Consider the following 27,990-nt stretch of genomic DNA (forward strand, 5'->3'; position numbering starts at 1 on the left):
GGAAAGTGTGTGGGTCTGTTTGTTTGTCCGTCTTTCACGGCAAAACGGAGCGACGAATTGACGTGATTTTCTAAGTGGAGATAGTTGAAGGGATGGAGAGTGACATAGGCTACTTTTTGTCTCTTTCTATCGCGAGCGAAGCCGCGGGCAAAAGGTAGTACTTAAATAAATTGTAAATTACTAAAATAAAATATAGAGCCAGACGAAGCTAAGTTGGTAAGGATTTTATTAGCGTCGCTTAGGCATGGGTTGTTATTTGTTATACAAGGGGGCAAAGTTGTATTTTAGCGCCGAGTGTGGAATTGAAAAACGAGCAAGTGAAAGGATTCCATAGTTAAACCACGAGCGAAGCGAGTGGTTCGAGAATAGAATCCTGAACTTGCGAGTTTTTTAACACACGAGAAGTAAAATACATTTGCACCCGAGTGTAACACAAAACTTTTCCCCTCACTATAGCGAGGTAACTACATCGCAAAAAATGCGTTTATCACTGCTTCCAGTAGTTTCACAGGTGGTAAATCGTCTTTATTACTAGATTCACCTATTTTTATCAATTTTAAAGCAGTTAATTTGACTTTATTCAAGGTCAAATTACTTTACCCACTAGTGGATAAAATGCGTTTTTACCCGCTGGTATTAAAGGACAAAACACGTGTTTCCGAGCTAGTGAGGGGAAAAATAAATAAACGTCATATAATTTCATCATAGAATAGAATGTCAGTGGTTAGGTTTCTGGTTTAAATGACACTTCTGTAGGCCTAGCACATGATTGCCGCGAGAGTATGTCGCCGCGAGATAGATGACACGTCTTCTTCTAACTGTATTAATGACATAAGGACGCGTAGTCTATCTCACGGCGACATACTCTCGCGGCAATCATGTGCTAACCCTGCTGATATCTGAGCATATTCACAACAAATTAATTGTAAGAAATTATTATCTGAATAAGCCTCCAAAAACTTCCTCAAGCTCCCCCTACGTTTGTACAAGTAGATACATAGTACCATGTTTGTTATAATCCACATACAGTAATAAGCTCTTGTGATATAATTGCGAAAACCGCATTAGCAGTTTATACTGTACGCTTCTATTGACATAACACGCGTAGAATCAGGAGCGCCCTTTTTGAAATCATCTGACAATAGATATATTCATCTATGATATGTATTCAGTTTTCTTAGAATGCTAGGCCGGAAATATAAATAATTGTGTGACTTTTCGTAAAAACTAAAAAGGTTAATTACTGACAAACACTTTAATTACAACTCAAATACATTATACAGATACAAAAATATTTGTGATATGATAATTTTGTTTTTGAAGCAATTTATAAATAAACTTGACTAATTTTCAAAAGTTATATTGGAAAATAGACTAGAATTTGATACTTATTGCGCGAGGATACGGTACAAAATTGCAAGATATTTTTACTGTTTGTTACGACTGTCTTGTATGGTGGGAGTATACCTACCGACTTAAAACAGCGAAGGCAAATATGTTAATGAATGCAATAAATTATTTTATTAAAGCAAGAAATTTAAGATTTTTTATCATCAAGCTAAATCCGTATTTTAGATTAAGTGTTCCGTTAATACACTTTATGTAAGTATAGTCAACCGGGATATTTGCGTCTAGTGGGGTAAATGAAACTTATGAAAATCTTATACTATTAAACGAGCAATTCTTGTATATTTATTTATTTATTTATTTATTTATTTATCTATTTATTTATTTATACCGACGATCTCGGAAACCGCTCTAACGATTTCGCTGAAATTTGTTATGTGGGGGTTTTAGTGGGTGAAAAATCGATCTAACATATCCTTAGGTCCCGGAAAACGCGAATTTTCGAGTTTTCACGCGTTTTTCTTCGCGCGCCATCTCGTGTGGAGTAGTTGTACTGTTGAGACAGAAGTCTTTCGGTCGATGTAAGTATTATTTACTTCAAAGACTAGATGGCGACACAGGTCAAGGCTAACACGAATAGAAAAATACACTGAGCTTTTGTGACGAAACGCGCGCCATCTCGTGTGGAGTAGTTGTGTTGTTAAGACTGAGAGTTCTTTCGATTGATCGATGTAGGTACTATATATTTTCGAACTAGATGGCGACACAGGTCAAGGATACGAAACAGAACCGAGCGAAGCTCGGTCGCCCAGATATTATCTTCTAAACGGGACATTTTATAACTATTGCAAACTTCTATGTTCTAAGTAAATAAAAATATACCAATAAAAATAAATAAATAAATAAAGTATATGTATATGTATGTCGTCACTACTTTTAAAAAAACTTGTATCTTCATTTGTCAATGAAAAGAAAACTGTAAGTGTGTGAAGTATGTATGGAATGCATATAGACTTACTGCGTTTTAACTTTAAGGAACAGCGTGAGATACGAGTTTTTTTTAAGTAGTGACGATGTATATCTTAAAAAAAACGCATTTAGGCACCCTACTAGACGCAAGTTTCCCGGTTGTCAGATATTTAGTTAGAAGGAATTTTGGATTGAAATATTTAATATGATAATTTTTGATTGAAATACTAAGTAATTCTAGTACAAAAAAAAACATATAATTACGCTAGTTCAATTTTTCTTAGAAATTTCTACCAAAGGATTTTCTATTTAACGCAGCGACCCTAAAATGACCAGAAGTTATTTGAACCGAAAACTTTACCTGGCCCTATCTCACCATTGATGTTTGTACCTCTCAGAGTTCAAACGCAGGAAAATCTTTTTAAATATTTTTAAAGTTGGTGCAGAAATGTGGCAGTTCCTGTTTTTAATAATGTTTGTTAACTTGCATGCTAAAGAGACTATATTTTATGATACGTTTCGTGGAGAAATTATAAGCCAGGAAACTTTGAAACAACATATAAAGGCGAATACAACATTGTAAGTATACATTTATATTGTTTGTTCACTCAAAATTACAACTAAATTTTTTATAAAATTATGAAATTTTAACTATTAAATACACAGATAAAAATCTCGTCGACCATTTTTTCCACTTGGCTGCGAGCGTACCAATGGACACTTACTTATTATTATTTAAAAGTAGGTAATTCTTCCATTATCACTACCATAACTCCATTATTTCAAAGAAAAATAAATAAATATACAGAATTAGATTGCAAGCTAAGGCATAAGAGACAATTCTTAAATGGAATTGTATAGTATGATTTACGTGTGTTTGATTAACTGCGTTTATTTTTAACTGGAGTTTTTATAATTTCAGTTTTTGCACAATAGAAATCGAACCTTGTAACCCCAATGAAGGTAGACGTCTAGACGGGTCCTGCAACAATCTGCAGCAACCCTCGAGAGGTGCTGGCCGGTCGCCTTTCAAGAGGGTACTACCTGCGCACTACGGGAAAGGTAGGAAAAACTTTTTACAATCTTATTATTAACTTGAAATGTAGGTATGTAACTTGTGTACCTACATGCATGCACGCACATATTATACATATGTGGATTCTGCCGAAGTAACGGTCGTTAACGTAAAGTGGCGAACGAAAAGCATCAGGCTATATCGCGCCATTACGGAAGAGTGATAGAGAGCTAAGTTATGATACGTAGCGGAGACGATAGAGATGTGTTGGCTAAGCTAGGTACTATGTTAGGAATGGCAATCGCTGACGCCAGACGCCGATAGAAATGCAGCCTAGCTCTGTCGCGCCAATACGCAAGAGCGATAGAGATAGATAACTACGAAACATATATTATCGTGAGCGTTAGCTGCGCACACTGTTTAGAAAGAGAAGTGCCGTTAAATGTATGATACCCTATCCATTCTGGGGATGGGGAATAACTTACCGGATTAGGTGCACTGGTTCTCTTCTTCCTCAAGTGTCTTCACTGGTTTTATTTATTATTTATTAACAATTGCCAACTAACAATTACCACCTTAGTGATTTAACGATTGTCTGTGTAAATACCATGGTTCATGTAAATTTTTATTTTATTTTTATTTAATTTACTGTGTAAATGAATTAGATATTTTTATTTGTAATTAAGTACTTACCTAAATAAATAAAAATAATAAACTATTTTATATAGATTGTAGTATCTCAATAATACCTTCTAATATTTAACTTCACGGACTGGCGATCCTGCACTCTGTTGCTATAAGACAGCGACTTATTCCGATTTTAAACTCATCAAAATCGTACTTTCTGTACGAACTGAAGACAGTTCACTTGCCTGGAAAATGCACATGTTAACGTTATAGGGAGACCTAAAACTCTCGTGAATCTGTAAGATGCGTGGAAAGACTACGACCTCTGTTTGTTTCTCTAGTTTTCTAATGATCTCTATTCTAAATTTACTTTGTTACCTTCTGGAAATATTTCATGTTTTCTTCCTGACAAATGTAGTAGATATGCTCTTGTAATCCTTTTTATCTGTTTACTGGCGTCTGTCTGTAACTGCAACGATTTATGTTCAAAATTAGATTCTATTTCTCCTACATGTAATAAACATAGTATTGATCGATGTAGTTCGCAACGGCGAAACTTACCTTTCTAGTCTACAACATTTTTAACTATTTGTTTGCAGAAAAACATTGAATTACGTTCATATTTTAATTTGACATATTTGTTTATTGATTGACATCACCATGTCAATCAATATTCTTTGAAAGTTTTAATCTGACTAAAGAGTTAAGTATGTATACTTTTAATGTAGGTTTATTAGTTTTAGACCATATTTTATAATTGGCTAGCGATAATTTTTTAAATTTAAAATTTAGTTTCCTAAATTCGCAATCATGGGTATATAAGCGGCCCTCGTGTCAAACCCATCAGTCATTATTTCGTCGTTTCCTAAGGGATAACGAGTTATAAAGGTACTCGCACACCAGAATCCTGGAAAGCAGCCATAGTCACCATCTTGCATAAAAAGGAGACATTTCAAAACTAAACAACTATCGCCCCATAAGCCTTCTCTCCCACACATACAACTTATTTGCAAAAGTTCTGTGTAATCGTCTTACTCGTACTCTCGATGAATGCCAACCTTCCGAGCAGGCTGGTTTCCGCAGCGGTTTTTCGACGATCGACCACATTCACGTAGTAAAGCAGCTTATGGAGAAAAGTCACGAGTACAACCGTCCTTTGTGCATGGCATTCGTAGATTACGAAAAGGCTTTCGACAGTGTCGAACATTGGGCCGTGTTTGACTCTCTCCATCGCTGCTCAGTTGATGCTCGCTATGTGGATGTGCTCCGGGAGCTATACAGCTCGGCAACAATGCAAGTCCGGCTTCATAGGCTCAGTGACCCAATATCCATCCGTAGGGGGGTGCGCCAAGGAGATACCATTTCACCCAAGCTTTTTACGACGGTACTTGAAGACGTCATAAAAACGCTTGAATGGGACAAAACTGGTATCAACATCCATGGTGTCTTCTTGTCGCACCTGAGGTTTGCCGACGATATTGTATTGTTCGCCGAGACCCTAGAAGAGCTCCAAGGCATGGTCGAAGACCTGTACCATGCTTCTTTGAAGATAGGTCTTAAGATGAATATGTCCAAGACTAAAGTAATGACGAACATCTCTGGTGATTCGGTCTCAACCATTATGGTGGGGAACGAAGAGCTAGAGTCTGTCAAGCATTACGTGTATCTTGGACATATTCTATCTTTTGACAAAACACACCAGGAGCAGGAGATCTCTAGGAGAACCCAGCTGGGTTGGGCGGCATTCAACAAGTTGGCGGACATCCTCAAACCTGTTAACATTCCACAATGCCTGAAGACTCGCCTCTTTAACCAATGTGTCCTGCCCACCATGACCTACGGTGCCGAAACATGGACGCTCACTAAAAAGGCTGTGCATAAGATCCGAGTTGCACAGAGAGCCATGGAGCGCGCCATGCTCGGTATCAAGATTCAAGATCGGGTGAGGAATGCCGAGATCCGTCGTCGCACCAAGGTGCTAGACGTGGGTTTCGTCATTACCAAACTAAAATGGAGTTGGGCGGGACATGTTGCTAGGCAGAGTGATGGCAGATGGACTAAAATGTTAACAGAATGGTGGCCGCTCACAGATGTAAGAAGCGCTTGGCATCCGTTGGCTCGTTGGGTGGACGACATCCGGAAAATTGCGGGCCACAACTGGATGAGACTAGCTCAGGACCGGGACAAGTGGCGTACTAGAAGAGAGGCCTATGCTCAGCAGTGGGCGATAAAGGGCTGATATGATATGATGATATGAAAGGGTCCGTGCGGGGCCATGCCAGGCCCCGCACTCTTCAAGAAAACCCTCTTCACGTCCTCTCCTCCTTCGGCGAGCTGCGGGCCGTGCAATCTACCTCGTGAGCTGGCCTGTCTACTGGGCGCTCCTACGAACGCTGCTGGTTGTGCCTGGCGCTAGGGCGCGTGACCTGGCCTGTCTGCTGGGCGCTCCTACGAACGCTGCTGGTTGTGCCTGGCGCTCGGGCGCGTGAGCTCCTACGAACGCTGCTGGTCGTGCCTGACGCTCGAACACGCGGGCTGCAACACCGCGCTGAGACATAGATCTGCGCGTCGCCGACGTTTGCCGCTGCACGTCGTACTCCGCATCACCCTAACCGCTGCACGCCTTTACCTCGAGTCTTCCCACACGTTGCGTGCCGCTGCTTTGGGACTTTGGATTACCTGACTTATTATTTTTTACATACCTCGTGTCATATCGTCAAAAAGAGCCGTATAATAAAGTACCTACCCCTGATTTACTTACTTATTTTCATTTCATCCCTTCAAATTCTCTTCACCCTTTAGGTTAGCGGTTACGTACTCTTGCAAAAGACTCTTGTAAGAGTACGTAACGCTACAAGATCCTTTTGGTATTTTTTTAGTTGGAATTATAATTTTCACAATAATTATGAAGGGTTTTTAATTGAGGCGCAAACACATTCTGTGACTCGTCTCTTTCCCCACAAACTATATTACCATACCTACTTCCCATATTCCGAGGAAGTTGAAATTTTGCATACGTATGTAAATAGGTCCTACTGCAATATTATGATAAAAAGAAGCTGATCCGATGACCAAGATGGCAACTCTGTGTTAAATCATCGCAATGAATTTTGTTTTGGGTCTTTAGTTGTCTCAGGCAGGCGATTTAAATATTAGTTTTTTCATTTTGTCATTTTTCATTTCAGGATTTGAACCCAGACCGGCCCAGTCAGGCGATCCTCTACCTCTAACCCGACGCGTGCGCACCACGTTATTGCCCAGCGGCATTCGTCCCGATCAAACCTTCACTCAGCTAGCCACTCACTTCTTCGTGTTCATAGCTTCAGATGTCGTCAATGTTCAAGATACAAGTAAGGATTACCTGATGCTCGTCGTCGTCCTTGCATTATCCCGACATTTGCCACGGCTCATGGGAGCCTGGGGTCCGCTCTGACAACTAATGGCGTAGGCACCAGTTTTACGAAAGCGACTGCCATTTGATCTTCCAAACTAGGCCTTATTGGAATTAGTCTGGTTTCCTCACGATGTTTTCCTTCACCGAAAAGCGACTGGCAAATTTTAAATGACATTTCGCACATAAGTTCCGAAAAACTCATTGGTACGAGCAGGGCTTCGAACCCGCGACCTCCGGATTTTAAGAGATTCACTTAGGATTACCTGATACTATTTAAGACATTTTATTCCAGACTGTGGAAGATCTGAAAGATCAGAAAAAATATATAAAATATGTTAATCACCTAACAATATCTAAACTGAATTGTACAGTGCTCTGGTTTCGACTGTAATGCTGTAAATTATGTTTACAAAAAATAAATAAATAAACAATAAATAAATATTTACCTTATTGTATTTAATGTAAACTAAAACAGTGCTATGTTAAAATAATGACGACATTAGTCGTCCGGTATAGGGATGATTTGGGTGATGAAAACTATCCTACGTTATTTACCAAATTTCCATTAAATCGGTTCAGTGATTTAAGTAGGAAGAGATAACGTACCTACAGGCAGATATGTACGTACGCTCTCGTATGTATAATAGCCTCCTGAGTCCTGCAGTCATTTGTTTTGTTTTTAAAAGAACCTTTTGTCACTCAACAAAAGTTCAAAATAAATTTTGGAATATGTACAAAAACGGGGACACAAGAACTTAGGGGATAATAAGTAGTATGGATTAATCTACTCTTTATTTTCAGTAAACTACATTCTATGGAAGCCTTACTGCTGCCTCCCGAAAGGCAAGTCTGACCCAATGTGCACCCCCATAAGCGTTCCGAACGACGACCCTGTCCACAGGTTCTCGGATATAAGATGTCTCAACCTGACTCGACCCATCACCTATCAGTCAAGTGGCTGCTTGATGAATGGCACCATACCAGAACGAGTAAGTCGGTTTTGTTAGTTTAAAGTTATTTGTTATGAGGGCAAGCAACATATCTCAAAATAGAAGCTACCACCTACGAGCGTAGCGAGTGTCTCTAGAGTATGTACACCGGACTATGTACGCTATATCGAGAGAATATCGCTTAGAGTGACAAACTTGAAATAGGTATGTATGAAAAAAAAATATATTAACCCAACTACTTTTATTGCTGCAATGTGTCAGATGATGATTGATCAATCATCATGGTATGTGTGCGATGTGTGAAGTGGCAGTGGGCTGGTCACGTTAGTCGCAGGACAGACGGTCGGTGGAGCCGAAAGGTTCTTGTGTGGAGACCGCGACTCGGCAAACGTGGTGCAGGACGACCTGTGACAAGATGGAGTGACGACATCCGCAAGTTGGCTGGTGCGGGCTGGGTGAGATTAGCTGAAGATCGGGAGCAGTGGCGTGCACTAGGCCTATGTCCAGCAGTGGACGAGGATAGGCTGATAATGATGATGATGATGTATGCGTGCAGTATTCGGAATGGTCGAACTAATACAAATTGTGCCGCGTGCACATTCTACACAAAACCTGACCAGAAATATATGAGTACGCGCCATATTCCGAAATTTCATTAGAACTATTTTCTTCATACTATACTAAACTGTCACCCCATACGTCAGAATAACAGCGCCCTCCTGACAAAAGTCATATTTCTAGTCAGGCTTTATATATTTGCAAATGGTTCTCACACTGGCACATGTATATACAGGGTGATTCATGAGTCGTGAGCAGGAGTGAACAGGGTACTGGGGAGGGTCACACTGAGCAACTTTCATAATGGCAACACTAAATTGTGATATTTTTTTTTTCTTAAGAGCGCTATGACAAAAAAAGGCGATATATTGTAAAATGTACAATATTTATCGGCAAAATTGTACACTTTACTCATACTAAAAGACAGTTAAAGTACTTGTTTCAGTTAGAAAATCTAATTAACTGTCGGTTCATTAAAAAACATATGGATGAAAAAGCGTTTTCAATTAGTAATGATTTTTTTTCTGATGCTTGTTTAGGAAAAACCGCGCGAAGCACAGATTTCGGAGCTCTTATTATGTACAATTTGATAAGCTCACTCTCATTAAATGCGGTAAATTTAAATTCCTAATATCTTGTACTTTAGGCCCATTAAACAATATTTATCATTTAATCCTTTGAAATTGAGAAATTGAAAGTAAAACGAACTCAATTTTGTCTTGAAAATACATCGAAACAAGTGATCATTTCTCCGAAAATCTACATGTTATCGAAGTTATTTTAGTATATAAATAATCTGCACAATGTGCTTAAACTGCTGTTATCCATTTGTCGTTATAATATTTTATCATGATTTTTTGCCAATTTTTTGAAAACTAGCCTTCCTGTCGCTATTTTACCGGCGACGGACGCCTGCGATTTCAGTGCCGCGCCGGAGCTCGAGGAGGTAAGACGTATGTCGCCTTGGTCTCCGAGTTTTCATCGCAAACGTCGAGAATATTTATCGTTGTGTGGGTCGGACGCCTTGTTTATACACGGGCTATCCTCGCATTGTGTGTGTGTAAACAGCGACCAACGAATTTGATCCTAGATCCGTAAATATTTGCTTTTGTAATACTTTGTTATTTGAATGTTAAAGTATTACAACATTGTGATGATAAAAATGTGAAAATTACAATACGGTCAAGATGATAAGACACATCAAGATGGTACTCGGGATCTGATGATGGAGCCAGAAGGTGGTCACCAGTACCAGTGAACCATGTAAGTAAACGACTTCGTGTTTAGGCTCGTTGGGTTCGTCTCAACAAGACCTTTGACAAGAGGTGGTACTGTAAGAGGTTTCGCATTCAGAATGAAACCTTTTACAGCAGTCATGGTCGCTGACTGGCAGTCCCTGATTTAAAATTGGAACAGTATAAGAACGTCAAGGAAAACAGACACTTCAATGGGGCATTCATATAGAAGCAGCGATTGAGAGTGAACGGTTGTACTTAGCTCCTAAAATATAAAAAAATATTGATTCAAAGCGTTGTTTAAATGTTTGGATGCTCTCCACTGATAGGCCGACTCTCTTACATAGTAGCCAATGCTCAGAGTGCATTTGAATAGTGGAGTGCAGTACATGGTTTGGGAAATTTATTTATTAATTTATTATACAATTATTGATAACTGATTGCTCAAATTTATTCCATAATGTTTTCCTATAGCTACCAATAAGGTTAAGTTATATAAAAACATGTAAACTGTGGAATAAAACACACCCCAAACTGTAAATATTTAATAAATAGATATAATTGTTTAAAGTTATAGAGTAATACGTCACAACACCCTTATAATTTCCTGACTACAAAGAACAATGTTCATACACATTTCTTTTACATGTATCAAGACAAGGCCGACTAGATGACCAGTTGATCCAGCTGTTCACGGTGTGGCGAGATGGCTGGCGGTCATATGCAACCCCCACTTCGTCGTCATCACCAACGTGCAGCGCACTGCAGCTGCAGCAATCTTCATGAGCCGTTCGGGCTCCACTTCACTTCGCAACCGGCGCGGCGGGAAGATTGGCGGCCATGAGAAGCCCCCACTTCAACGCCACCGCCAACAAGAATCGGCATCTTCAAAATTTATTATGTTTTTTCATGTGAAATAAACGTTTTGCCTTGTTTTTTTTACTTGAAGTTAGGTGAATTTGCTAACAGCTGTCATGTCAATGTCATCTAGTCATGGCCACAGACAATTAGCTGTCAGAAAGTTCAAAATAAAAGGGTTTAGTCGATGGGCAGGGGTTAGGTTTTTGCCATTGGTTTTCCTAACCATAGTCCATATCTGACTAATTTGCGAGGACCTTGGCTATAGTCCAACTATCCAAATTATGGCGGTCTCAACCGTGGACTAGGCAACCACGCAAAGAGCGTTAGATGTTGGCTACCTTGAATGAGGCTGTCACTATTGGGTGTTAGGAGATTTTTTTTTTTTTTTTTTTTTTGTATGTAGGGGGCCTGGCTTAGGTAGGGCCAACCGGTAGTTAGGGTAGAATAGGATAGGATAGGGTGTAGTATTGTGAACAATGGCTGCTTCTAACATAAGGGGGAGGGATATGTAAGAGGTTTCGCATTCAGAATGAAACCTTTTACAGCAGTCATGGTCGCTGACTGGCAGTCCCTGATTTAAAATTGGAACAGTATAAGAACGTCAAGGAAAACAGACACTTCAATGGGGCATTCATATAGAAGCAGCGATTGAGAGTGAACGGTTGTACTTAGCTCCTAAAATATAAAAAAATATTGATTCAAAGCGTTGTTTAAATGTTTGGATGCTCTCCACTGATAGGCCGACTCTCTTACAGTACTCAGGGTCTGATGATGGAGCCAGATGGTGGTCACCAGTACCAATGAACCATATAACTAAACCCAGAGATGGGGAAATCGTAATCGATTCCGGATTACACGATTACTTGATTTTACTTTGTAATCTGACACTACTGGGTGTCAGATTACTTGTAATGTAATCAAGTGAAACGGTAAATTACCATTACATGTAAAGGAATCACTAATCATCTATACAATCATTACTATTACCAATAATTCGGAATCATAGTCGATTCAAAATAACTGAAATTATTGACTTGATTACTTTCAGATTACGAATATGTAGTACCTCAGATTGCTGACTGTCACTTTGATACAAAAGTCATCATGGGTGTTGTAAAATAGGTTTTAGGGGGTGCTGATTCCAAAATTAATGACCAATGTGGAATCTGACATTGCTGACTGTCACTTTGACACAAAAGTCGTCATGGGTGTCGTAAAATAGGTTTTAGGGGGTGCTGATTCCAAAATTAATGACCAATGTTCAATCTGACATTGCTGATTGTCACTCTGACACAAAAGTCGTCATGGGTGTCGTAAAATAGGTTTTAGGGGGTGCTGATTACAAAATGAATGACCAATTTGGAATCTGACATTGCTGACTGTCACTTTGACACAAAAGTCGTCATGGGTGTCGTAAAATAGGTTTTAGGAGGTGCTGATTCCAAAATTAATGACCAATGTTCAATCTGACATTGCTGACTGTCACTCTGACACAAAAGTCGTCATGGGTGTCGTAAAATAGGTTTTAGGGGGTGCTGATTCCAAAATTAATGACCAATTTGGAATCTGACATTGCTGACTGTCACTTTGACACAAAAGTCGTCATGGGTGTCGTAAAATAGGTTTTAGGGGGTGCTGATTCCAAAATTAATGACCAATGTGGAATCTGACATTGCTGACTGTCACTTTGACACAAAAGTCGTCATGGGTGTCATAAAATAGGTTTTAGGGGTGCTGATTCCAAAATTAATGACCAATGTTCAATCTGACATTGCTGACTGTCACTCTGACACAAAAGTCGTCATGGGTGTCGTAAAATAGGTTTTAGGGGTGCTGATTCCAAAATTAATGACCAATGTTCAATCTGACATTGCTGACTGTCACTTTGACACAAAAGTCGTCATGGGTGTCGTAAAATAGGTTTTAGGGGGTGCTGATTCCAAAATTAGTGACCAATTTGGAATGTGACATTGCTGACTGTCACTTTGACACAAAAGTCGTCATGGGTGTCGTCAAATAGGTATCCGGAGGTGTTTGAAAACTAATGACCAATTTGGAATCTGACACTGTTGACTGTCACTTTGACACAAAAGTGATCATGGGTGTCTTCAAATAGGTTTTCATGGGTACTGATCTCAATATTAATGATCAATTTGGAATCTGACATTGCTGACTGTCACTTTGACATAAAAGTCGTTATGGGTGTCATCAAATAGGTTTTCAGGGATACTGTGCAATGTCAGGTTCCAAATCGGTCATTACTTTTTAAATCATTTCATTAATTTTGGAATCAGTACCCCCTAAAAACTATTTGACTACACCCATGATTCCTTTTGTGTCAAAATGACAATTAGCACTGTGAGATTCCAAAATAGTCGTTAATTTTGGAATCAGCACCCCGGAAACCTTTTTGACGACACCCATGACGACTTTTGTGTCAAAGTGACAGTCAGCAATGTCAAGATTCCAAATCGGTCATTAATTTTCAAATCAGCACCTCCGGAAACCTATTTGACGACACCCATGACGACTTTTGTGTCAAAGTGACAGTCAGCAATGTTAGATTCCACATTGGTCATTATTTTTGGAATCAGCACCCCCTAAAACCTATTTTACGACACCCATGATGACTTTTGTGTCAAAGTGGCAGTCAGCAATGTTAGATTCCACATTGGTCATTAATTTTGGAATCAGCACCCCCTAAAACCAATTTTACGACACCCATGACGACTTTTGTGTCAAAGTGACAGTCAGCAATGTCAGATTCCACATAGTTCATTAATTTTGGAATCAGCACCCCCGCAAACCTATTTGACGACACCCATGACGACTTTTGCGTCAAAGTGACAGTCAGCAATGTCAGATTCCACATTGGTCATTAATTTTGGAATCAGCACCCCCTAAAACCTATTTTACGACACCCATGACGACTTTTGTGTCAAAGTGACAGTCAGCAATGTCAGATTCCAAATCGGTCATTAATTTTTAAATCAGCACACCCGAAAACCTATACTCGTGGTATATGCACTTGAAATGTGAAAGTGAAAATGCTAGAATGACATGTAAACCACGAAGTTGTATAGTCATATTGTTCATTAGTATTGGTGACCACCATCTGGCTCCATCATCAGACCCTGAGCGTGAGCACCACCTTGAAGTAATTAGAATTGTATTTGTCTTATTTTATCATCATATTAATATATACTTTACTCTAATACTTATCATATAACAAAAGCAAATATTTGGGATGGGGTCTACTTTTATAATTATTACTTTAATTTTTTAAATAAATTTTAACATAATTGATATTATTTCGCGCTATATTCTCGTATTTTCGTACAAAATAATGTTTATTAGAAACCAAAAGTTTATATCGAGATAGTAGATTGTGGTTGTTATCAAAATTCCATAGAAAGGATCAAGATTGTTTTGTCCATTATTGTAGTGCGAGCGAGTGATAAGACGTGCTACAAAGGGTCGGCATATTGGGCTCGCGCGGCGGGTAAAATACCTAATTTCGCCCGACGCCGAAATGTTATAACGCTCTTAACTATGACTTAATTGATAGTTAATCATCAATTAAGTCATAATTAGAACGTAATTGATAATTAGCTATCTATTAAGTACTTATCAATTAAGTCATAGTTAAGAAAAATAATCACAATTCAGTGTTGCCCCATTATGAAAGTTGCTCAGCGTGACCCTCCCCAGTACCCTGTTCACTCCTGCTCACGACTCATGAATCACCCGGTATACAGCCTTTAAGTAATGAACATGACTGTATTACTTTATTTTTCAGATTAACGCAGCCACGCCACTATTTGACTTATCCATCTTGTATGGTAACACGAAAAAGAGTGTTCTAGAAAAAGCTAGACTGTTCTCAGGAGGGCTACTGAAATATGAGTTGGAAGATAATCGTGTGTGGCCCCCGAAAGCTCACACGATGCCGAATCTTTGTTTACTAAATGAAGCACCTCATGAGACTAGATGCCATAATACAGGTAAAATTAAAGTAAGAGCCGACCAAAAGTTTGTCGGACCATGCTCAATTTAGGGTTCCGTATAAAATAAAACTATGGAAACGGATTAAATCGCGTATAATGGATTTGCAGTTCATCACGACGTTTCGAACACTTAACAGCATTCGTGGACACAATATTGTGAAAGACAATTATTAGGGTTCCGTAGTTAATAGTTACCCGTTTATCAAAAAAGACTTTTTGCAAAACGGTTCAACCGACCATGTTCGCTTCGATGATTTTCTCTTTTCCTATACGGATATAATAACGACGAAGTATTCGTGCAATAAAGAATATTTACTTATTACTAATTTTGTAAGTAAAGTTAAAGTTGCACACAAAATTTACCTACCCACGATTTTTGCTTACAGCCGAAGATGGAATAAACACGCTTTTTGGTATCAATATTGTTTCAATTTGGTTTTGGCGTAACCATAACAGAATAGCTTCACAACTAGCAGCTATAAACCCATGCTGGGATGACGAGAAGCTATTTTATACTGCGAGAGATATTAATATTGCTACATATGTGCAAATATTCTATTATGAATTCCTGCCAATATTACTTGGTAAGTTATTTCCCTGTTAAAATGTATTATATTACAAAAATAAGCCCTGTATCCTCTCAAAAAAAAATTCAATCTACTGCTGATCAAGTGGAATTCTATTGTAGAACTTAATCTTTTAGTCGAAATTTGATTACTAATAATAAGATAAGATGAAAACCCGGGTTCGATTCCCGGCTCCGCCACCAGTGGACTTGATCTTATTTATATAACTATAGTAGTTCTAGTAGACTGCCTAAATAACAAGCTTGTGTGTGTGTTTCTTTGTTTGTCCGTCTTTCACGGCAAAACGGAGCGACGAATTGACGTGATTTTTTAAGTGAAGATAGTTGAAGGGGTAACATGCTACTTTTTGTCTCTTTCTAACGCGAGCGAAGCCGCGGGTAAAAGCTAGTATTTAATAAAATAGTTTTTATTTGTTTCCTAGTTCTACTAATCAAATCAAATGAATTCAAAGTAAATGAATGGCTTGTATGTTAATAAAAGGACCTAGTAATATTATATGAAATAATACTAAACTCTGTTAGTTTTCGAGGCCAAATTTTAGCACGCAAAATTCTTTACTAAATTTCTAACTTGTTTAATTTAACTTACAGGTTGGGACAATTTAAAGAATGACTTTGTCCTAGCTTCTCATCCAGGGTTCCGAGATATTTACAATAGCAACGTAGTACCGCAAATATCGTTGGAGTTTCCTTATATACTCCGATGGGCTCATCTTATGCAGGAAGGAAGACTCAAGTATGTTCCCATTGTAATTACTTGCATTTGAAACTTCATTGTTTTAATGGGTATTTTGTCCTTCTCATTATTTATTCACGTTGTGTTTTACCAATGCCTAAACACACAATCTCGTATTACACAACTATTAAAAATGCTTTGCTTTGATGAATAAATAGCCAGATTAGTGATGTGCCCACTGAAAATTTCCAAAATTGCAAAATTTTCAATTGACAGGAAAAATTCTAAATTTCCCTTATTTTTGTATGGCGATTGAAACTTTCCATTTCATAAATTTAAATGTCCTATATTTCTTGTGAAATTTTCATGAAATTGCCAAGAACTTTTCAGTTTTTTGGGAAAATTTTCGCATCTTGCAATTCAGTAAACCAGGATGTTTAATAATTGTGTGTTGAAATTGGTTACCGGCTAATATTCAATACAATAAAAACTTTAAACTTTTTTTCAAATTTGGACACTAGGTAAACATCTTTTTTTTTAATTTACTTCAGGATGTACGATCAAAGCGGACATTACTTAAAGCAAATACCAATAGTGAACCTAACTTTACGAACGGGATATCTTGCTATCGATGATAACATTGATCATATGACACAAGGAAGTTTTCGACAGGCCAGCGGTAAAGTTGACTATGTGATCGATCCTGATGTAAGTATTTTATAATTTTATTTTGTGGTGTTTTCCTATAGGCTACTTGCCTCCTAGTCAAATCAGCTTCTTTTTAAGAACTGTCAAAACGAATTTGAACTACTTGATATGGAATTTATATGAAATCAAATTGAGTGACGTCACGGTCAAGTCAGTTACTTTATATATTTCTACCTCACTTTTTAAATAGAAATTGGATTTAAAAATAACTTCTGTCCATGTTTTTCGTATAATTATCTGATGCTTTATTTCGTGCATGGTATAAAATATTTTATTTTAACTAAAGTTCCCTATTGCGTAGGTATCTTTTACAGCAATATTTATTTACACAATATACCTAATTGCAAAACCAAACGATGACAAGTCGGGTAGAAGACATTATGGATGGTATCCACCTGTTGGATATAAAAATTAAAATGATTAAATTAATAAAGCGTTCCGTTTTTTAGTCCTATCCTGTGTGTCCTTCATTTTATACTAATTATACCATTAAATATATAATAAGTATAATACATATATAAGTTTATTAAATTATTTTAAAGAATAATTTATGACTTAAAGTTTTTTTAAATCCTAATCTTGTCAAATCATAATATAAACATTTCTTTATTTTTAGATGGCTGACGTTGTCCTCGGACGGCACCAGCGTGCTTCGGACGTAGCTACAAGCGACTTGACTAAAGGAAGATATTTTGGTTTTCCTTCTTACATAAAATACCGAGAGTATTGCTCCGGGTACAGGGAAAACTTGAACAGTTTTGAAGATTTGGATGATTTAATTGATGCTGACGTAAGTAGTTCTACACACTTCTACAAATCTACACGAAAAAAAAGTTAATCTGAAAACAAACCCCAAAAATGATCAGCATAAAATGAGTTTAGATATTTTTGCTCGTACTACATTATTATAAGTAAATGATGACAGAGGGCGCTACGAGTCCTTGTATAGATTACTCATATGAGAGATAATTTCGACCTCGACAGCTGTGACCTGGGTGGCCGAGCGGATAAAGAGGCATCTCCCGCGATTGGAGAGTACGCTGGTTCGATTCCAGCCTCAGGCACCAGAGGACTTGGTCACATTTTCTTTCATATGTGTAATTTATTTCGGTTTTAATTTATAAGTAAATGGTCAAAAAACGAAAAAATTGTCCATTTTGCAGTTTTAATTTTACTTGTCTCTTTTGTTTTAGAAATTGGAACTCCTCAAAGATATTTATAACGACGTAAATGATATAGAACTTATGGCTGGTGTGTGGGTGGAAAAACCAGTTAGGGGTGGTTACGCTCCTCCCACATTCTACTGTTTGGTGGTGGATCAGCTCATAAGAAGCGTGGTATCTGACAGACACTGGTACGAACGCCCGAATCGACCAAATGCCTTTACTCCAAGTAAGATTTTTACTTTTTGCAACAAATTGTTATTGGCAAAGAATACCTTTTTGTACCTTTTGACGTAGAAACTCTAGGTGCATGGGGTCCCGGCGCGAACAAGTTGTTCACAGAAATTGCGAAGCGTCTGGTTGAGGTAACTGGTGACCGAAGAGCTGGCGACTTCCTCGCAAAACGTATCAGCTTTGCGATACTGCGAGGAATGTCGCCAGTATCCTTGGTACAATGCCTCAAGAGCAAGAGAGAGTAAGTTTAGTCTTAGTTTCTTATATAATTATGTAAATATTTATGTTCATGAAAATGAAGATTTTTATATTATTAAATTGACAATCACACAAAGACCGCTTTCACCATTATTACTTATTGATTGAATGATTACTTATTATTATTTATTGACGACCGGTCTGGCTCAGTAGGTAGTAACCCTGCCTGCTCAGCCGCGGTCCTGGATTCGAATCCCGGTAAGGGCATTTATTTGTATGATGAGCACAGATATTTGTTCTTGAGTCATGGATGTTTTCTATGTATATACGTATGTATTCAACTATCTATTTAAGTATGTATATCGTCGCTTAGCACCCATAGTACAAGCTTTGCTTAGTTTGGGGCTAAGTTGATCTGTGTAAGGTGGGACACTAACACTAATATTTATTTATTGATTTATTATTAAGCTTATCAATTTAGCCTCTGACTTATATGTTGGAAAGATTCGCTCACTATGGATGAAATCTTGGTGGCACAGTTGGCAGATCGCTAGAATAGTGACACAGAAGGTCGTAATTTCAAGGTAGCTTTGTTTCCACTTTTACATTTATTCTTAGCCGGTAAATATATGTCTTGACATAATATATTTTTATTTTTCGTTAAACATTTTGCAGGACAACTTCATGAAATAAGAAAAGCTACGATTTCGCAGCTCTTATGCGATGTCGGTGATAAAGTGACGCAAATCCAGCGACATGGATTTATACGTTCTGGTCCCACGTAAGTGTAAATTTAGTTACTTCGACTAATGTCTGTCAAAACCCAGTTTTAGGTTTTTGTGGAAAACCATATTCATCATTATCATTCTCTTGCCCTTATCCCAGTCACTTGGGGTCGGCGCAGCATGTATTTCACTTCCATACATCTCTGTCACTCGTCATCTCATCATTAACTTGTTTTAGTTCCATATCATGTCTCACACAGTCCATCCACCTCTTCTTCGATTTTCCCCTCCCGTTACTTCCACCACCTTCCACATTCATTCGTAATATCTTTCTCGTCACATGCCTTTCATCCACAGAGAACCTCCTATAGAGTGGCAGTCTTGTATATTTGGTTCGCGATACGAGTCACCAGTGTTTGGGGTGCGAGGAGCGGGCGGGGAATGTGTTAAGCGCGCTGTGATTGGCCGTTTCAAGGACGGCGGGCAGTCGCGCCAGATGAAAAGGGACAGAAGTATGACTGTCCCTCTACTGACGCGTAAGTGGCCAATGTAAGTTGACCTATGCCGGCTCTGAATAAATTATAAATATGACTTATTTGTGGAATGTAATGCCGTCTGTTTTTAAATTTGAGCTTCTTGTTACCTTTCCACACCATTTCACACTACAGGTGGACATCTTTAAGGCATCAAAATACCCTTTTCCAATTTTTTTGTGCGAAAAACACGCGCTGCTTTCGGGTCTGTTACTTGGTCGATACTGATCGGGCACGGCGAGCGCCCGCGCTTATATCAGTGCAAATACTAGGAAGGCTGGCCACCGCGAGTCGTCTTGTAATAGATGTCTATAGGGGTTGGTCTGTGCTTTCATCCCTCCGCATTACATTCGTTATGATCATTATTATATTACAAATTCCATATCTTTTAACACTGGCAGTTTGGTATTGTACCTACTTACTACGGTGATCAAAGATTTTTTTGTTGTTTATTAAATATATTTACTAACAGGTAAGCTACACTTGGGTATTTCTCATGCATACTTTTTACTTGCAGAAACCAAATGGTCATGTGCAAAGACATCGTAAAAATGGATTTGACAGCCTGGAGAGACACGAGATGCGGAAATTGATCACAATTTTAATAAGTCTTTTTTTTTTAAATAAATACCTACCAATAATAACTGCACTTAAGTTTCTGAAACAACGGTCGTATGAGTACCTAATCATTTCCTGCATAAAAACTGTAAACACATGAAGGATATCTATTAGGTACCTATTTAAGTTCATGTATTAACTAAAAAGGAACTACATACTTACTAGCGTTTGCCCGCGGCTTCGCTCGAGTTAGAAAGAGTCAAAAAGTAGCATGTCACTCTCCGTCCCTTCAACTAACTCCACTTAAAAAATCACGTCAATTCGTCGCTCCGTTTTGCCGTGAAAGACGGACAAAAAACAGACACACACTTTCCCATTTATAATATTAGTATGGATGCTTGATGCAATGCTTTTATGTTGGAAAGCCACTACACAATCAGCGGTAAATAGTACCCTGTTTACGAACATGGCAGACTGCAGTATGGTAGTTATTGTGAGTTGATTCGTACATTCCCTTCTATGTACGTTCATTCATTTACAGTCCGTCCGATCTGGGAATAGTTTACACGAATATTGCCCGCGGGTGTATTCTGGCGGAACGTTGTTACATACACCTCTAGAGTGTTTAGTTTGAGATAACCTGTTTTTATGTTACGGACATGTAAATAACTCTAATTGTTGAGACGTCCAGTATAAAATAACCTAGAATTAAAGTCCGTGACCGTACAAAAATCTGACTCTGAGGGGATGGTTTTGTCATTTCTCGATTTGCCGAAAAACATTTGGAAAACGTCAAAATGCTAAGTACTTAATTGAAACATGAGCGATTGATTAGAAATTTAAGAATCTGTTGGTATTGAAACGATTGTTTTCTATCGTATTAAGTAATAGTATTTTAATGTAGTGATGATGAATGCAGTGTCGATATTATTGAAAATAAGTACGAATTTCAGCAGTACAATCCCAAAATCGACCCCGTAGGTATGATACGGTACATATTCATAGAGTAGCTAATCGAATGCCACCAGGGAAGCCTTTAATTGACCGTAAGCGTGAATAAAAATTAACCGGAATACAGCAAGTTTACATTATCAGAATCAAGAGCAAACCTCGGAAACGCTCGCAGTATTCAATTTAGCGTATAGCAACAAAAATACCAGCAACCCAGTCGTTGGTAGTTGCACATGCATCTCCATTTCCCGCGAGTTTCAAACTATTTATTCATTAATTAAACAGCAGGCTTTTTCGTAATTTATTTCGTTTAACTAGGTAACATTCTTATTTACATATGTTTATTTAGTCTACTGTTCTCGGCTCGGAAAAACACCCGTCATTTAGAAAATTTCGTACAACATAGCCTCCTATTTATCCATTTCAACGTCCAAATATGCCACATAATGGGTCTAAGAGTAGTCCCAAGTCATTAGAACATTTTAAGCATTAATTATTTTTTCATTAAGGCATTTTGCAAAGCCTTGTCTAGTTCAACATGCATCGAATAAATGAAGTCCTCAAGGTGGCTTTTATTCGGTCTAAATATCGACTTCAAGGTAGTCAAATATTTTGATGCCCACATTTGTAACGTGTATTATTAGAAAATTTAAAATACGAAACCAATTCAAAACTGAATTTTACACGATTAAGACTCACAATAGTGAAGAAAACAGTTGATGAAGAAAATTTTTCGCTCCTGTTACAGGCGACACTCGAACTACAAAAAAATTGAAAATTAAATAGAATTTAATCTTTAAGGGTCAGTTGCATCAACCACATTTGACAGACACATCATCGTCAAGCAGCAGAGGTTTATGTAACTTCCCATACAATATTTAACGAATGCTTTATAGGTACCTAACGGTTTGGTGCAACCGGCCCTAAGTCTCACGATAGTGAATAAAACAGTTCCTGATCAAAAATTTTCGCTCCTGTTACAGTGCAGGCCACACCCGAACTACAAAAAAATTGAAAAATAAATTTAATATAGGTACTTAATTTAATCTATCGATGTGCATCGTCAACCACAAGTCCCAACAGCAGAATTATCCCCATAGTGCTTCAATATATCGCCGTTATGCATTCTGCCTTTGAACCGGCAATAATTAAATTGAACCGTCTTGCGTCTTCTTGGCTGAGCCAAGTTTCGGACTTGCTTGGCTTCAATGGACAAACTTTATCACTAACCGACTAGAGATAGTGCAGCATAACGTTAGGATTTATGGAATTAATTCGGTTTCGCTTATATAATATGCTACGCTTAGCTGTGAATTTTAAGTTTTCGAATAGCATTTAGGTATTCCAAAATTGTTGAGAAGATTCGAATTTATGTCATGAGTACACGAGTAAGTCTGTTTTCACATTATTCGGTCCGATATCGGATGTCGGAAGGATTTCCATGGAAAAAATCCGAAATGGCGCCTGTAATGTATGGGATATCGATCTCCGATATCTGATCAGATAATGTGAAAATGCACTAAGACTTGACTTGGTTGTACGTAGTCAACAATTATCAAATACCAAAAAAATACGTAGATAATTTAAACTATTTCTTTACAACATGAAGATACGTAATCACTGTAATCAGGATTGTTTTAAGTAAGACTCCCTGGACATTTTGCTCGTTTTCGTTTTTAATATTAGATGTGACAAATTAGACTAACAATAATGCCCTTGTCTACCTGAATAAATTATGTAGATGTGCCTCTCAGGATTTTTTAATTCTGATCATGGCACAGCGCCAATATGATCGAGGAAGTACTGTGAAATATATTGAACGGTTCAAGCGATAGCAAAGGTCTTCTTCATTGTTTTTCTCTATTGCAATTTAAACAGTTAAATTCTAGAATATCCTAACTTCATTGAATACGATACTAAGTGCGAATCATAAACGAAGTCAAAATGCAAATCGTTACGCTCCGTAGCGAACGAAACTCAACTGTCTCTGTCGCACTACGGATGAGCGATAGAGAGATAAGTACAATATGCTACGGATCGCCAACGATAAGCAGCTTGCCTATGACCCTATTGTACAGTAAGTAAAGGCCTTGACTCACGATGGCCGTGGTCGTAGAAAACATTTCCGGCTTAAAAAAGGTAACAAGAACCAAATGACGCGGCAGCAGAAGATAATAGACATTTCAACGAAGAACTAAGAAGTGAAATAAGCCTAGCGATGATTAATAATACAATACTTAAAAGTGATTAAGGACGTTGTTATCAATTGATTGAATTACTTATACTAGTAGGTACTTCCCCTGATTATTGTAATAAGAAACACACGCATGCACACGCGGACAGTTTGTTTCGAAAACATGCATCGGTCATTAAAATAAACATTTCTAGCTAGCGCTACGTAGGTGTCTACCTACCTATGTTTTGTACATATTATGTTTTTATTGAACTCCGTTAACTTTAAGGGAAGTTTTTTAGGTCAAATACAATTAATTTCTCTAAAAATTATTAAACACGTGTATCACAATATTCACAATCCTTTACCACTTTCTAATGTTATTTGTTTTGACATCTGCCTTTTAAGTTCCTTTATAAGGGACATAAGGCAAGTATAAACGTTCACCGTCACAATTTGCTGTCGCAATTTGTTCGCTCTTTAATCTTCAGCAATTATTAACAGTAACACTAACGCCGTGTCTTGCGTGGGCGACGGTCGCGCGACCGTCGCCGTCGCGTCTCATACTTCCATATCGATAAGGTTTGATTTCGTATGCGTCGCATCGCCGTCGCGCGACCATCGCGCGACCGTCGCCCACGCAAGCCACGGCGTAACATTAGCCGTTGAAGGAAAAAGATAGCTTCAATTATGAGAACTTTATCTGTATGCTTTCTGTAGTAATAGTGCAAAACACTATACAAATAATAGGTATAAGTTTTCCACTCTAATCATTTGGACGTCTAAAAATAATTCGAAAACGTAGACACGTTTACTCCCGGGACTGTTCGGAAGCCATTTCACTGCGCAAGAAATGCGAAAGGCGTAAAATTTTGATGGCTCCCACTCGCGTTACGCTTGGATTTGCATATTATTGACTCTCGCGGATTGCCTTGAGCTCCCGAATCACCCGATATATGGGGTAGGAACTTTGTAAGCGGGCTGGGGATGCGTCGCTTGGTCCAAAGTAGTTTTGCGTTTCCATTCGTTTTCTGCGATTGTGATCTCGGCTAACAGTTTCCCCTGCTGCGTTCGGTAAGGTTATGGTCCGTCTATTCTATATACCTACGCTTTAGTTAACTAATACTAATGAGTTACCACGTAAAACTCAGAAGAATAGTAGGTACGTGCCACACAGACGGGCGCGTGGCACCCCTCGGCCACTTGTTCATTCCTATGAACGGCTAGCGTGTAGGTAGGTACTTAACAGGCGACCGCGAGCGAGTGACGTAGGTATGCCGAGGTGACGTTATAACAAGTCAATGACCCGCAGTCTCTCTTGTTTACGCTCTGTAAACTGTAGCATATCGTCTCCATCATTCACATTGGCGCAACAGAGCCACGCAGCGTGAACGATTGTCATTTATGCTAGGCTGGCTGATCTGCCGTGCACAACAGACAAATGCTACCAGTAATGATATGCACTAAAGTTGTTTAGTCCATATTTTCTTCGAAAATTCAGTTCTATTAATAAACGCCGCGGCGAGTAGACACCGAATCGTTGTTTGGATTCCGGGCGCCATTCGCGGCGTATGACCTTCGTCCACCTCAAATGTACCACACCACGTCATGAACCAGACAACGCACATACATTAACGAACATATATTCGGATGTAGTCTGGCCGCGGTCTATACTACGAATACCTGTACATGTTAGGCGGGCGTCCTCTTAAGAGGGGGTCGTACGAAATCCTCGAAAAGTGCATTCGGCGTTTAACAAATGCTGCTCACATTTCTAAATTAAATGAAATAAAATAAATGTAGTTATTATCTTAAAGAGTGTGTCTACAACTTTTGACTATTCACAATCTCCAATTATTTACGGTGTAATAACTAAACCCACACAAAGTTGACCTAAAATGAGAAAAACGTATGTCGCCGTTTAGTAAACTTTGTTAAAAAAATTCAATACTCTAGTTATAACATTATGTGATTCTGAAAGCCAGATAAATGGACTACACGTTTTGAGGTTTTTTATATTTTTCCTCTCAAAGGCAACAAAGAAATTTTACCTTAAATTTAAACTATCGTAAAATTTCCATACATTCGCCATTGCTGTCAGAATTTTCCTTTCGATTAGATGCCGTGAGCGGCTCATCGGAGGCAGACGTGTCGCCGGTCGCTCCGCGTTGACAATTAAATTTGACAAATATTTTGACAGAAAATCGTGTACGTACACGAAAAACCATACCAGTGTAAAACTGTGCTCAAAATAAATAGGGTAAGTCGATAATGTCAGGTGGAGATCCAATCTCATTTAAAGTGTAAAGGTGCATGGCTTGTGCATCAAAAATAAATAAAAATATATCACATTATTAAAGAAAATAACGAACATAACCGAATGAGTATAAATGATTTCATTCTAGTTCGGTTAAATTGAAAAGAGTTTCATGTTTTCTTTTACTCATTGGAATAAATTTTCATTACGCTGGTATTAACAGTACGTCATTTTAAAAATATATATGACAGCACCTACGTCAAATTTTGTCAACCAGGTTGTATGTAAACAATTATAATTTAATTTATTTTTACATATTTAGATACTTATTAATCGATTCTTACTTAGAATAGAAGAAAGGGAAATGCGGGCGGGTATATAAGTACCTATTTATTAAATACAATATTCCGTATGGTGTGCTTCTGGTTCAAATTTTTATATAAAAAAATGTTTTAATTTCATTAAAGATTACCCTGTGCATACCACGAACACGTAAGTAACCGTAAGTTCATCGTTGTTTAGAAAGTAACGCTCGTCTTGAATGGCACTTCTCCATTCAACTAGACCAGATGTTCATGGAACAGTCACCAGCATACGTATATGACTATGAACGGCCGTGACAATATATCCGATTCTCTATAAAGGCCATAAGTATATGACGACATATTCCCGGCAAAAAATTGTGATGCTTCGTGACCGGCAAAAACATAGTCTCTCTTTCTAGCGTCTCGCGAGCGTAGCGTCGGGCCAACACGGTAGATGTGGGAGGGTCCTTATTCGTATAAATATCTGATCGGGTCGCTTACAAATATTTGTTTCCTTATAAAAATCTAAATTACACTCTCACTCGCATAAATGTCTATCCATTGTTAAAGCAAATATATATCTTACGGGCTAGAAATCATTAATATGTAATTAAAGTGCAATAACAAACCCTACCTTAGTTGCCTTAGAGCGGTAAATTGTATGAGGTGATTTGACATCTCACGAAACACGTGCAGTATTATATTGTCATATGTCTGTCTCATCTGTTCTTAAACTATGACAACTAAACTTATTACAAATCTGATATCAGAAGCCTTTTTAGGGTTCCGTAGTCAGCTAAGGAACCCTTATAGTTTCGCCATGTCTGTCTGTCCGTCCGTCCGTCCGTCCGTCCGTCCGTCCGTCCGTCCGCGGATAATCTCAGTAACCGTAAGCACTAGAAAGCTGAAATTTAGTACCAATATGTATATTAATCACGCTAACAAAGTGCAAAAATAAAAAATGGAAAAAAATGTTTTATTAGGGTACCCCCCCTACATGTAAAGTGGGGGCTGATATTTTTTTTCATTCCAACCCCAACGTGTGATATATTGTTGGATAGGTATTAAAAAATGAATAAGGGTTTGCTAAGATCGTTTTTTTATAATATTTATATTTTCGGAAATAATCGCTCCTAAAGGAAAAAAAAGTGCGTCCCCCCCCCTCTAACTTTTGAACCATATGTTAAAAAAATGTAAAAAAAATCACAAAAGTAGAACTTTATAAAGACTTTCTAGGAAAATTGTTTTGAACTTGATAGGTTTAGTACTTTTTGAGAAAAAAACGAAAAACTACGGAACCCTACACTGAGCGTGGCCCGACACGCTCTTGGCCGGTTTTTTACAAGCTTTTATTCAACTTGCCTTGTTAGTTTGGGTCAAAACGTAGAAGCTAAATTTGACCCACTTTCCGGTTTCCGATTGAGCTGAAATTTTGCACACATATGTAAATCACGTGACAATGCAATATTATGGTATCATGGAGGTGATCTGATGATGGAGCAGAAAGGTGGTCAGAGGAACTCTGTTATGAAACGTCGTATCCCCATTGAGTAAGGTGTTTTTAGAAACATCTCGGAGAGCAAAAGATGATTGTTGAAAGAAAGGTACAGTCGGCTAAGGTAAAGCTTGTGCCAAAAATGAATTTTTTGCAAAAAAAAAAATTATTATAAATTGGGATGTGTAATTTTTTATTATATCTGCATTTCATTGAGAAGAAAAACCGGCCAAGAGCGCGTCGGGTCACGGTCAGTGTAGGGTTCCGTAGTTCCAGGGAAAATAATATATTTAGTTAGGGGCATGAAAATGTCTGTCAAAGTTGGCATTTAAATTTATTGTATTATTTACTCATTTTAACTTTATTTTTGTGCAAAATTTTGCTCAGAATTTGTTCGTTATCCTTTTGAATGTAGTGTATACCTACACTTCTAAAGTTTATGTTCCATACATACTTACTACAATT

General features: G+C 38.1%; 1 protein-coding gene across 1 annotated transcript; it reads left to right on the plus strand.

Moving 5' to 3' along the window:
- The first annotated feature begins 2,716 nt into the window (after positions 1–2,716).
- On the plus strand, positions 2,717–20,588 carry LOC125228891 (peroxidase-like). The gene is made up of 12 exons (XM_048133595.1): positions 2,717–2,895; positions 3,239–3,378; positions 7,144–7,308; positions 8,154–8,341; positions 14,756–14,960; positions 15,350–15,547; positions 16,141–16,285; positions 16,777–16,933; positions 17,550–17,723; positions 18,127–18,325; positions 19,204–19,309; positions 20,304–20,588. The coding sequence occupies exons 1-12, from the start codon at positions 2,765–2,767 to the stop codon at positions 20,377–20,379; spliced, it is 1,884 nt and encodes a 627-aa protein (XP_047989552.1). The 5' UTR covers positions 2,717–2,764; the 3' UTR covers positions 20,380–20,588.
- Positions 20,589–27,990: the final 7,402 nt, after the last annotated feature.

The sequence above is a fragment of the Leguminivora glycinivorella genome, chromosome 8 (genome assembly GCF_023078275.1).
Source record: "Leguminivora glycinivorella isolate SPB_JAAS2020 chromosome 8, LegGlyc_1.1, whole genome shotgun sequence".
NCBI classification, from domain to species: domain Eukaryota; kingdom Metazoa; phylum Arthropoda; class Insecta; order Lepidoptera; family Tortricidae; genus Leguminivora; species Leguminivora glycinivorella.